Source organism: Artemia franciscana, chromosome 7 (genome assembly GCF_032884065.1).
Source record: "Artemia franciscana chromosome 7, ASM3288406v1, whole genome shotgun sequence".
Lineage (NCBI taxonomy): Eukaryota > Metazoa > Arthropoda > Branchiopoda > Anostraca > Artemiidae > Artemia > Artemia franciscana.
In genome coordinates, this window is record NC_088869.1 from 34,905,902 (window position 1) to 34,919,723 (window position 13,822).

The following is a 13,822-nucleotide window of genomic DNA, read 5'->3' on the forward strand; positions in this document are numbered from 1 at the left end:
ATAATATATAATTTACCTTCTTGACTGCACCAATTATTCTACTATAGGCTATAATAATGGCCAGAAGAGGCAAAATCAGCCCAAAGAAAAATATATACATAATATAAGTCTTTGATAGCAAACTTTCATCGCGCCAGTCCACTGAGCAACTAAAAAAAAAAAAAAAAAAACTTAATACTGTTTGGAAGAAAACGGATTACACAACTCAATGGTGAAAAACAATTTTATTGAGCTAAAAAAAAAAATTTAATTACATAGTCTTGTCAAAATCAATTTAAGTGGAAATTTTTTCCGAAGAATTAGTAAACAAGCAGTATACTGCCTCTTGTGAAAAGAATGCAACCTCGTCACTTAAAAAAAAAACTACAAGCATAATATTACATGATATCCTGTCTTAATATGAACTTGTGCGAATTATGAAAAACACAGATTTCCAAGTTGGGGCCTCTTGTTCAGGCTCTTCGTGTTGATTAACTATAAATAAAGGGCTACATGTGTCAATGACAACTGAAACTCAATAAAAAAAAATACTAAAATAACCATAAATATGTCAAAAGAATCACCGCTTTTGCGCGATTCCAAATTTGCAAAAATCGGTAAGAATATGTGAGCCTTAGAAAACGTGTACAATTTACGAAAAGTATAGGGGGGTCAACAGCCCAAGGTGGCGCAGTATTGAAGAACTTTTTACTATCATATTCAGAATGAACAATAGCCCCATTGTAGATATTTCAAGTTCCTACGTGTTTAAAAATGAAACTTTTATTATATTTCCAAAGAAAGTTGGTAACAAGTGTGTGTTTATTAGTTTGCTTGTGGTTTTTTCTAAGGGGTAATCATTCCAAAGCAGCAGTCACGAGGAGCAGATCCAGGGAGCTGGATGGGCCTTAGGCCCCCTCCCCAATATTTTTCTGGCACCCTCATTCTCATTCCGTTCTTTTTTCTTGCTTTACTCTTTTTTTAAATATACTTGTCAATTTGATCAATTATTCGTAGGTGATATACCCAATTAACAGCAAAAAGCACAGTTATAGCTATTTGTCTATTCACAATGACATAGTGAAAAGTAACCTTGTAGCTAAAAGTTCAAAATGGATAAAAATAAAATCTGGACACGAGCATAGAATGGATAAGAGACGAAGACTTATGGCTGAATGTGCAAGGGGATCAAAGGATCATTCCAGATATTTTGGTAAAATATCCAAAAATACATGGAAATCGAAAGGTAAGTTTTGAATAGATAAACCCCCTCCACCCTAAAAAAAACCCTAATTTTAGTTTTGTGACTAATTAGATAGCGAATGGCCCAAAAAGGGCTTTCGTGTGAATAAATCTATCAATCTATGTATTTTAACTATATAGCTAATTTGGTTGAAATTAGATGAATGAAAGAATTAAAATCAATTTAGGCCAGGAACAGATACATGAGGTGGAGGGGGCGACCCTCCTCCTAAGACACTCCTGGCACACTTATTCCGTTCTTTTTTCCTTTTTTTTAATCTTTTTTAAAATAAACTTTTTAATTTGGTGCACACCTCGAGTCACATTGGCGCCCTTGGGTCAGCAGCCCCCTTACCCAAGATTTTGCTCTTGATTTGTTAAAGATTCAGACCTAAAACTGCTCGCACGACCAGTTTACGAATCTTTCCGTCATAAAATTATAAGATAAACCTCATTTTCATAAAAAATTAATCATATAATTAAACCTATTTGCTAGATCTTCATCTTCAGAATTTGTTTTCTTTTTTTGGCAGATTTGGTTTATTTTCTTTCTTGTGAGCCCGTCAGTTTAGGGTATTATTTCTGGGCTTCAATGATGGAGATATGATAAGGCAACTTACAGCATTACTTTACATTAAGGAGTAATTTTTTGAACTACCCCTGTCCACTCCCCACTCAAAAAAATTCTTAATTTTAGTTTTGTGATTAATTGCGAACAGCCCAATAGGGCTTTCGTGTGATATTTCCGTCTATCTATTTATTTTAACTGTATAGCTAATTTGGTTGAAATTAGATGAATGAAAGAGTTAAAAGCAACTTAGGCCAGGAACAGATCCATGGGGTCAGGGGGTGATTCTTCCCCCAAGATATTTCTGGCACCCTTATTCTGTTCTTTCTTCATTTCTTTTAATCTTTTATTTTAAATAAACTTTTTAGTTTGGTGCCCACCTCGAGTCACAATGGCACCCATGGTCCAGTGGCCCCCTTACCCAAGATTTTGCTTTTGATCTGCTAGAGATTCAGGCATGAAACTACTCGCACGATCAGTTTACGAATCATTTTTTCATAAAATTATAAGATAAACCTTAAGGAATAATTCATCATATAATTAAACTTGCTTGCTATATCTTCATCTTCAGATTGTGTTTCTTTTTTCTTTTTTTGGCATATTTTTTTATTCTCTTCCTTAAGAGCCCATCGACTTATGGTACGGTTTCTGGGAATCATTGATAGGGGTATGATAAGGATGGGTCGTGGGAGGGGAGAAACATTATAAAGGGGGCTTTGGGAAATATCTTGGACATTTGAGTTTGCCGAGTGGGATTTAGGAGAGCTAATTGACATACCCTATCTTATGGAGCTGTCTGACTGTAGTAAGATGCAGGGCAGAATACTATCTTCCTAGGGCAAAGTTCTAGTTGAATGTCGTCTATGTTATCCGAACATAATGTTGAAGTTAGAAACCACCCAGATTGATAAGATTGACGTAGGCTGGCTGATTCAAAATTATCAATTATCTCAGGCTCTCCCTGCAAGACAACTTGGAAGACTATTGAATTTTTTTTATTGTCCTCGTCTCCCTCCCTTTTGTCATTGACTACCCCGATATTACCCCTATATTTTGTTTATTATCACCCCGAAATTATGGGGGATGAATAGATAATGACCATATCAATGTCTATCTCCTCATATATTATTTCGTCTACCATAGCTACAGTTTCCTTTATAGAAGCATATTTCTTGGGACCCATCTGCAAAACAAAAGTGATCGCCTGCTACAATGCATGTAGAAAATTTTAGGTCTGCGAAACGCCCTAATTTTCCGGTTGGGAACACTTTTGGTTAACTGATACTACATCCTCTATTTGTAGATATTTTGGTGGAATTGTTTCATAGATTCGAAGAGTGGTGATGATGGATCAATAAAACCCTAAGACAAGAGGTTTCAACCACTTGCCTTCCCTGATATTCCATTAGAAACAGATAGCTGTCAAAAACTTTCTTTTTTCCATATTTCAAAAAATTCAGAGTACCAAACTAAACCAAATTCAAGTCTGAGAATTTGAGAACTTCTCTGATACTTATGACAGTTTAAGGGACGCTGAAAATTTGCCCTAGTTACTACCGTGTTAGTCATTAAAATTTAAAGTAACGTATTCCCAGATGGGAACGCTGGATGCTACTGGGTAAAGTTCGAAATTATTGAAGCACGTGTTTAAACAGCATTTTGACCGTCTTTCGACAAAACTCACTAAATTCAGATGAGGCAGAACATCCAAGACCATTCATTTCTGAAGTGAACAGTGTCATTGTAAGAAAACGCTGTATCTCTACTTAGGGCGTATTTTTGAGAATATTTTTCTATTATTCACCGCTTAACCCTTTCATGGCGTGTGATTACAATTGGAATCACAGTCTTTGCTGCAGCATAAGTACCATCTAGTTATAAGAAATTGAATCGTAAATTATACCATCAGATAGCGGACATCGAGTTCTTTCGAATAAATACCCGTTTAGACGCACAAACATCTGTTGGGTTTTTCCCGGGTCATTTCAGTTCTTTGTTTTGTAATTGAAGAAACTACTGAAGGTAAGGGAAATATTTAATTTTTATTTTCTTTGTTTGGAGTGTTACAGTTAAAGAAAAAATTGGGCAGATAAAGAATGATTAGAATATCAATTAAGACTAATTATTTGAGGTGGGGGGTCTTTGGTTTACCGGTAGGGCCACTCATTTGTCTTGATCCCATAAGGCACCAACCGGCCATGAAGGTAAAACAAACGTTTTAATAGTCGGTTTTGTGTTACGGGGGCTATCATTTTGTTCGCATGTTTTTGTTATTTCTTTGTAACCTTAGAATTTTTAGTTGTGGTAGCTTTGTAGTTGTGCTACCTAGTTTGTGACTTTTAGTGATTATTTTTCAAAAAACAAGTGATTTTTCATGATTCTGGTAATTTTTAATGGTAAAGAATAAAAAATTTAGTGAAATAGATTAGCCTTGAATCTAATTATAGGATAAGGGAAATTTTAGTCAAAACGTTACTGAAAGCTAAGAAGAATAAATGTTATCATACTTTGACTTGAAGCAAAATGTCTGGATGCAGAAAAGCAAAAACGTTGGATTCTTTTCTGTTGTTTTATTATCTGTGTGCTGAATCTGATGAAAGATATAAAGATATATTGTTTGATATAGAGAAAGCTAAGAAAACCTGAACAATTCTTTTGTCCAAGAAACCATACTTATCCAAATATTTGGTCAAATTTGATGGAGACCGGCCTGATATTTGTAAATTTCAATAAAAATGATAAATATTACACCTACTTTTTTATTGACATGCATTATATCAAAGAACAATTTAAATTAATTTCAAAAATTAATGATTTTTTTTATTTTTAGCGCTATCATGTCAAAGAGGGAGGAAAGATTATTCAGAAGCCAGACTACACGAAATGCGAACCACATCTTTTCACGGGACGAAGCTGTTCAGTATATTCTTGAACCAGATGGAGAACTGTCTGATCTGGAAATAGAAGACGATGAGGACCTTGACCATGAGGAAGATGATAACGATCCTGAATGGAACCCCCCTGTCGACCCCTCCCTTGAATACAACGTTGATGAAGATGATTTACCTTTATCGTCACTGACTCACGCACACATCGTCAACCGAAGTGCATCTCCACCACCATACCCTTTGGTTGCCTCTGTCATTAGTGACCCATCTACCTCTGGTAGAGCAACACCTTTCCAATCTTCATCTTCCAGAGAATTTCGATGGAGAAAACAAAACTTTGAATCACCCGATGTAACCTGGAGGTCTTCTCTTCCTCCACCTCCTCCAGAAATTCCGACCCCTATTGAATATTTCAAGCAGATGTTTGACGATGACATGGTCGAACGCCTTGTTTTTCAGTCCAATTTGTATGCGATGCAGAAGGAGGGTGTCCAACTGAAAGTCACCAATAAAGAGATGGGACAGTTCCTTGGAATCCATATGCTCATGGGCATAATAAAACAGCCCAAAATGTCTCAACACTGGAATAGAGCTACAAGGTTTCCCCTCATTACAGATGTCATGCCCAGAGACAGGTTCAAAACCCTTCGAAGATTTTTTCATGCAAACGATAACCATCTTGCTGCTCCAAAAGGTCAAGACGGCTATGACTCTCTTTTTAAACTTCGGCCGGTTATAGACGGCCTGCGAGCAAATCTAACAAAAATCCCTGCAGAGGAAAGGCAGAGTATTGACGAGCAAATGGTCCCTTTTAAAGGAAAGCTAAGGTTCAAGCAATACCTCAAGGACAAACCCCACTCCTGGGGAATAAAGATATTCAGTCGTGCAGGGGCCAGCGGAATCATCTACGACTTTGAGGTCTATACTGGGAAAGGTTCGGTTCCGGTCACTGAGCTTGGTCAGGGAGCAGAGGTTGTGCTCAGACTAGCAGAGGAGATTCCAAGAAACAAAAACTTCAAGCTCTTTTTTGACAATTATTACACAAGTATACCACTGATTCGCAAGCTCCTTTTACACGGGATTCATTCAGCTGGCACCGTCAGGACAAACAGACTGAAATGTTGCAATATCGAAGCTGACGATTTACTGGAAAAAAAGGGAAGATGAAGTTTTGACTACAGAGTTGAGACCAATAGCGGTATAGTGGTTACGAAGTGGTTCGACAACAAGAGCGTCTGCATTGCTTCGTCACTTGTCGGCGCCGAACCTTCAGATAACTGCAAACGCTGGGACCGTAATTCGAAGAAGTACGTCGACGTTGTCCGTCCCCTTTGTATTGCTTAGTACAACAAATTCATGGGCGGTGTTGACCTCAGTGACATGCTCATTGAGCTTTACAGGATAGATATACGTGGAAAAAAATGGTATATGCGTCTCTTTTACTATTTCTTGGATCTTTCAGTCGTCAACGCATGGTTGCTTTATCGGCGTCATATGGGTCAGCAAGGGCGAACCCACAATAAGAGCCTCTTAGATTTCAAGAGCGAAATCGCCAACTACCTTACTTCTACTACAAATGATGGAACTCCAAAGCCTCGTGGAAGACCCCTCAGAGACCAAGACTGTTCCACTCCAAAAAGACCAAAACTTGCCAAACCAAAGCCATACGATAGTGTTCGCTATGACGGCATCCAGCATTGGCCAGAGGCAGTGGCTGATAAGAAGCGATGCCGGGTCTGCTCGGCTTATGCTCAAATCCAGTGTTTCAAGTGTCATGTTTCATTGTGTCTGGTGAAGAACAGAAACTGTTTCAAAATCTTTCATACCCAATAACTATTTTGTATTTCTTCTTCTTTTTATTGGCATTAAAAATAAATTTCCATTTTAGATCATTATATAGATTTAGTGGCGTGTGACAGCGGAAGATGTCAATTGGAGTCATGACTGTAAGTCTGGAATGAATGAATGAAATTGATATTTTGTATCAAACTCATCATATGTGAGGTCATTTAAGGCTAAAACCTGAAAATGGATTTTTTTTTTTTCTTTAGCTCTATCATAATTCCGTCCTGAAAGGGTTAACGGGGAATTTTACAAAGAAAAAAAGACCTAAATAGTTCTAACGACAGGAATGCTCAGAATTAATAATTTGGGACTTGATTGAGCGTTGGAGGTCAATATACTGATCAAACAAAATTAATAAAACCTTATAAATTCATTTAGAATAAAAGCTAACTCAGAAAAGTAATTTTGCCTAGCCACTGTCAATTTACTGTCAACGAGTGTTGAGAAAAATATCAATTATTTTGGGTCACCTAACTTCATTAGTATTTTTTAAAGGGTTTCTTAACAAGAAAAACAAATTCTTTCAGATGCCTCAAGTCTGTGGTTTCCCTCAGCTCAGGATGATCATTCAAATTCAAAGACTTTGACGATAACTTCAAGTTTTCCGTTACCCTTTGCCTCTAGTTCTCACACAGATTTGACTACAGAAACACTGTCTGCTAACTCTACCGAGGACAACAAGCTGTTACTACTGACTTTTTCCCACGATTCTGACACAAACATTGAAGTGAAACATTCTGATCAGCTAACAGAAGGATCGAAAGATAACGCAAGAGCCAAGATGCAGCAGATGGAGATGACACGCCCAAGTAGCAGTACATCCTCCTCGCTTGACACTGGCATCACACCCTTCTCTGACTTCGGTTTCGCAGTGATACTAGAAGAAACAAACTAACTAACATCTGGAGACATTGCATTTTTTCTTAACGAAAGATGGAAGCCAAAGAACAAAGCCAAAGTTCCGACTTCAATACAAAGACGAAAGAGGGATGAAGTTACTCGTCGATTTAACATTGAGCTCCTTGCTCGATTTCCCTTGCTTGCGGTGAGCCGTCACCAAGAACATGAACGACTTTGGTGTAGTGTTTGTGTCATAATGAGAATCTTCAATAGTGGCGAATGGTGGCTGGTTCTGTCTACGGGTGGTGGTGGGGGGCAAAACCTGGGTCAGCTCGTCTTAGAACCCCTGCAAGACTACTCAAATCTGACTGGAAAAGATGGTGCTCTTACAAAACATGCCAATTCACAGTATCATATGAATCACCAGTGTAGAGCTGCAGTGCTTTTAGATTCGTTCAAGCCAGACCATCAAGACATGAGGAAGGTCTTTTACTCTGAAAGAATAAAACAAACACACCAGAACCGTGAACTATTCACAAGCATTTTGGAAAGAATTAAACTTTGCGGGGCGCAGTATATACCTCTCCGTGCCCACGATGGTAAACTCGATAATCAGAGCCCTAATGTAGTCACAGCAGAAAAAGATGGTAATTTCCGTCATCTACTTTGGTATCATGTTCAGGGGGGTGATTCTCTGCTTCAAAGGCTTGAAGCAGTCAGAAAAGCCGTCCGAAGCAGTCAGAAAAGTAATTACAGCAATAGTTTGGTGTCTAATTGTTGACAAATCCACCGATAGACAGACAAAGGAACACATGGTAGTAGCGTATCGTTAGTTTTACAAATCAGAAAAGGGATACGCAATCCGAAAAGATCCTGTTGCCATATTTGACACTTTTCAAACCTTATGGGGGCTCTCTGAAGATGAAAAGACCAACAGCAGCCAAAATTTCGAAGAAAGGCAAGACGGCAAAAGCCTCGGCAGGCTACTTTTAAGTGAAGTCACCAAATCTGACTTAGACATGAAAAAGTGCGTCGGCCAAGGTTTTGACAAAGCCACTAGCATGTCAAGCTTGGTAAATGGGGCTGCTGGCGAAATAAAGCGCAGTTACCAACTTGCATATTATTTCCATTGTGTAAGCCATACCACTAATATTTCGTGCCCGAAGATAGTTTCAGTCCCAATTCTACGGAATGTGCAAGATGCCTTACGACAAACTATCTCTCATTTCAGCTCGAGTGCCAAACGATCAAGGCTTCTAAAGAAACATCTAATGTCAGACAACTGTAGAGGTGAGACCCTGATTGGTCTTTGTTCCACAAGATTTGTAGATAGGCAAGATGCAATTAGTTGGTTCTGGGATTACTTGTCATCTATTATTTCCGCTTTGGATGAGATGGAAGGCTGACTTGACCGAGAGGCCAGCAGTAAAGCACATCTACTACGTTCTTGCATTGAAAAACCAGACACGTTGATTGGACTGGTTTTCATCTCTAATGAAACCATTGGCAGAGTCACTTCGACAAAAGGACGGTAATCTTGTGAGAGCTTTAGAACTCATAAGCAGCGTCAAGACCACATTAAAGGAAATGCAAGCCCCTGCAGAAACCGAGTTCCTGTCTCTCTATGTGGAAGTCAAGAACATGGCAATAATCATTGATGTTGCCATGAAAGTCATACAATCAGGCATAGCCTTGCGCTCTGTGTACCAAAAGGGATTACCAAATCTGGATCCAGAAGGCCATTACAGGATGGCGGCATTCATCCCAGCCATGGACGCCATTCTCCTTGATTTCTTGGTAAGATACAGCTCCCATTTTGCTCAGGTTGTCCCATTTCTACGGGTGGTGGTGAAGGGCAAAACCTGGGTCAGCTCGTCTTAGAACCCCTGCAAGACTACTCAAATCTGACTGGAAAAGATGGTGCTCTTACAAAACATGCCAATTCACAGTATCATATGAATCACCAGTGTAGAGCTGCAGTGCTTTTAGATTCGTTCAAGCCAGACCATCAAGACATGAGGAAGGTCTTTTACTCTGAAAGAATAAAACAAACACACCAGAACCGTGAACTATTCACAAGCATTTTGGAAAGAATTAAACTTTGCGGGGCGCAGTATATACCTCTCCGTGCCCACGATGGTAAACTCGATAATCAGGGCCTTAATGTAGTCACAGCAGAAAAAGATGGTAATTTCCGTCATCTACTTTGGTATCATGTTCAGGGGGGTGATTCTCTGCTTCAAAGGCTTGAAGCAGTCAGAAAAGCCGTCCGAAGCAGTCAGAAAAGTAATTACAGCAATAGTTTGGTGTCTAATTGTTGACAAATCCACCGATAGACAGACAAAGGAACTCATGGTAGTAGCGTATCGTTAGTTTTACAAATCAGAAAAGGGATACGCAATCCGAAAAGATCCTGTTGCCATATTTGACACTTTTCAAACCTTATGGGGGCTCTCTGAAGATGAAAAGACCAACAGCAGCCAAAATTTCGAAGAAAGGCAAGACGGCAAAAGCCTCGGCAGGCTACTTTTAAGTGAAGTCACCAAATCTGACTTAGACATGAAAAAGTGCGTCGGCCAAGGTTTTGACAAAGCCACTAGCATGTCAAGCTTGGTAAATGGGGTTGCTGGCGAAATAAAGCGCAGTTACCAACTTGCATATTATTTCCATTGTGTAAGCCATACCACTAATATTTCGTGCCCGAAGATAGTTTCAGTCCCAATTCTACGGAATGTGCAAGATGCCTTACGAGAAACTATCTCTCATTTCAGCTCGAGTGCCAAACGATCAAGGCTTCTAAAGAAACATCTAATGTCAGACAACTGTAGAGGTGAGACCCTGATTGGTCTTTGTTCCACAAGATTTGTAGATAGGCAAGATGCAATTAGTTGGTTCTGGGATTACTTGTCATCTATTATTTCCGCTTTGGATGAGATGGAAGGCTGACTTGACCGAGAGGCCAGCAGTAAAGCACATCTACTACGTTCTTGCATTGAAAAACCAGACACGTTGATTGGACTGGTTTTCATCTCTAATGAAACCATTGGCAGAGTCACTTCGACAAAAGGACGGTAATCTTGTGAGAGCTTTAGAACTCATAAGCAGCGTCAAGACCACATTAAAGGAAATGCAAGCCCCTGCAGAAACCGAGTTCCTGTCTCTCTATGTGGAAGTCAAGAACATGGCAATAATCATTGATGTTGCCATGAAAGTCATACAATCAGGCATAGCCTTGCGCTCTGTGTACCAAAAGGGATTACCAAATCTGGATCCAGAAGGCCATTACAGGATGGCGGCATTCATCCCAGCCATGGACGCCATTCTCCTTGATTTCTTGGTAAGATACAGCTCCCATTTTGCTCATGCGGCTAAACCTTCATCACTAATTCTTACAATTGTCCATAGCAAGAATTGGGATGACCTGAAGGAAGGGTACGAGAAGTACAAGGACCTTTTAAGTGGCACACGTACTGATTTGAAAATGGAATTCCAGATCTGGAAGAGCCACTTTTCGACCGTAGCAACGGAGAAGCCAATTGGCTCTCAAAGGCTGTACGGTGCAGATTTTCTCGAAAATCTTTGCATGCTCACAATCCTTGTGACGCTTCCAGTTTCAACATACGAGGCAGAAAGAATTTTCTCCAAAGTCGACATAACGTGCTCTGCACTCAGAAGCACAACTTCAGGGGAGAGGTTAGAGGCACTGTTGCTTATGCAATTATACAGGAACGAACTGCCGAAAACAGAACATGTAATAAAAAATTTTTCCATCAGAAAAGCTCGGAGACCGAATCTAATACTCTAGTATGACCTTTTCTTTATTTTTGTTCAAATTTCGCACCTTGAATTTTATAGAAGAAAGGAGAATAACCCAGCTACAACTCTTCTCATCCAACGATAAGAAACGAGACTTACAGACTAACCGAAAAATCTGTCAAGAAGAGAACCGGGTCCGAAAAAAATAAGTAATGCTACTACTACTAGTAGTGATATTTAGATTATGAAGGGCATTTAGGTGATCTAGAAAAGTAGAGATGGGATGGTATGATATAGATTAGTACAGATAGGATGATCTAGATTAGTAGAGGTAGATCCATTACTTTGATTTGTATGTGTGGGTGAAGAAGGGGGGAGATGAAATAGAGAATAAGATTGACATATAGCACAAAAAAAACGCTAGTGAAAGAGCACACCCACATATACACACGAACACATACAGAAACACACGCACAAATACAAACTCACACACACACAAATACACACAAAAAAAGAAAAATCAGACATTTTATATATATATATATATATATATATATATATATATATATATATATATATATATATATATATATATATATATATATATATATATATATATATATATATATATATGTATGTATATATATATATATATATATATATATATATACTCATACTTACACTCTTTTCTGCTCTACTACTACTACTACTATAAAAAAAAAAAAAAAATGAAAACAAAAACATCCTACTTTAGTAATTATAGCAGATATGCATTTGAATGAGGCCTTAACCTCACTTAAAAAACTTTACAGCTTTTTGAAATTTACATTTTAGAATATCACATAGCTTCATATTACCAAAAGAAAAATAGCTAGGTGTTCGGATTTCGTTTTATTGTTAGGAGTGGGGGGGGGGGGGGGGGTTAGACGGGGTTTTTCTAGAGAACCTTCACATTGGTGCTCCTGTTACTACTAATCTAACTCCAGCATTTCATTAGAATTTATTTTCTTATAAATTCTATGTATTTTTAAATCTATGTATTTTTAAGGAAATCTAAAGGAAAAAGACATTAAATTTTTGGTTACAAATCGTGCACTGTAAGGCTATTAATGGCTAGTATTAAGGGGTTATACCCCTTACTCTCAAGCCCCCATCCTTATGAGACACTGATTTTCTTTTGTAGTTTACAATTCAAACAAGGAGTAAAAAATACTTTCAGGGATGGGTAAATTGATCTTCCTTCTAGATTACATTTCAGATAAAAAAGGGAGAGATGTACAAGCTCAAGATATTACATTAATATCATTTCATCAGAATTCTCCTGCTAAAAACAAAACTGCAAATGGCTACTACATTGTCAGCTATAAGATGTATGGAACATGAAATCAAATAAATTAACGAGCATTCTAGAGGCGTGTGATTGTAAGAGAAAGGTATGTCTAGTAGAAAATGGAACTTTTTTACATTACAATATTAACACTTTGTGATAATGTACATGCAATTATTTCAATATGAAATATCCATTCACACTAATATATTATATTTTTCTCATTCATTACTAGACTTGTATAGTTTTCGAAGAAATTACGAATTTTAAATATATATGGGTATTAAACCCTGCCACGGTATGGGTAGGGCTTATAATAAACATTATAATATAAATGCTTTCCTTTTTGAAAAAATATTAGCTTTGACAGTAGGGGACACGACCGATTCCATGAGATTCCAAAATCTTCTTTTCAAGCCTTTCCCCAATAATTGTGTTTTTGCTTTAATTGCGTTGTTATATGATTCAGTAGCGATCCAGCATAGTCCATTTCATATACCCTTTAGAATACCTAAATTAAGCATTAGTATAATCATCGCGTTAACCTTTATTTTTAAGTCATAGGGTGGCAAATCATCAATTTTAATTGAATGAATAAGTTCCTAACCACATATTTCTTTGTCTATCATTTCAATTTGTGATTCATCGTGATTCTTGCTGTCATATGTCTCCTATTATTACTAACTTTGTTTTTCTTCAGATTTTTTTCCATGCCTTTTGCTTTAGTTGCTGTTATTTATTCACTATTCTGTATAATGTTGCATGACGTTATAAATACAAAAAAAACTTTTTTATCCAGCTTTTCAGAGTAATTGTGTTTTTGCCCGTTGTATCAGAGGCAATACTATAAGGTTGCCTATAGTAAAAAACAATAAGGCTTCAATGTATTGATTTTGCTTCAAAGAGGCCCATATTATGGAAGAGGTGGTTTTATAGCGTTGTGAGGGGTTTCATTTAATTAGAAATGTTCCCCAACTTCATCCGATCAAATTTTCAGATAGCTATTTTATTTTTCAAACTTGTTGAAAGATCTAATAACTGTACCTTTAGGGTTGACAAGCCCATCACTGCTTAAGACCAAGGTTTACGAGTTCTGAGCAGTGGTGGATAAATGAATCCAGAGGGAATAATTCCTCAGTCCATTTAAACTTAATTTACATACTCTCGTGACTGTCCTCCCTAGTAACTAGATCTGGTGAATTACCTACCTAAGCAATCAGATTGCCTGTAATACAGAAGATACTTCATTTGCATACGCCGGGAGGAACGTAGTTTGCATACTTACATGAGCGTATATTCTGCTCGTAGTATTTAAGACAGTGAATACAAAAAGAAACTTGTTTTATTGAGTCGTTCTTTGCATAAAAGGACCTTGAA

At 37.8% G+C, this 13,822-nt stretch overlaps 1 protein-coding gene across 2 annotated transcripts in view; it reads right to left on the bottom strand.

Moving 5' to 3' along the window:
• Positions 1–13,822, bottom strand: part of LOC136029201 (visual pigment-like receptor peropsin) — a 218,124-nt gene that overhangs the window by 105,968 nt on the left and 98,334 nt on the right. For both annotated transcript variants that reach the window (XM_065707349.1, XM_065707348.1), the window contains exon 5: positions 17–149. In XM_065707349.1, the coding sequence (XP_065563421.1) occupies positions 17–149 (133 nt within the window). The remainder of the gene's footprint in view (positions 1–16; positions 150–13,822) is intronic.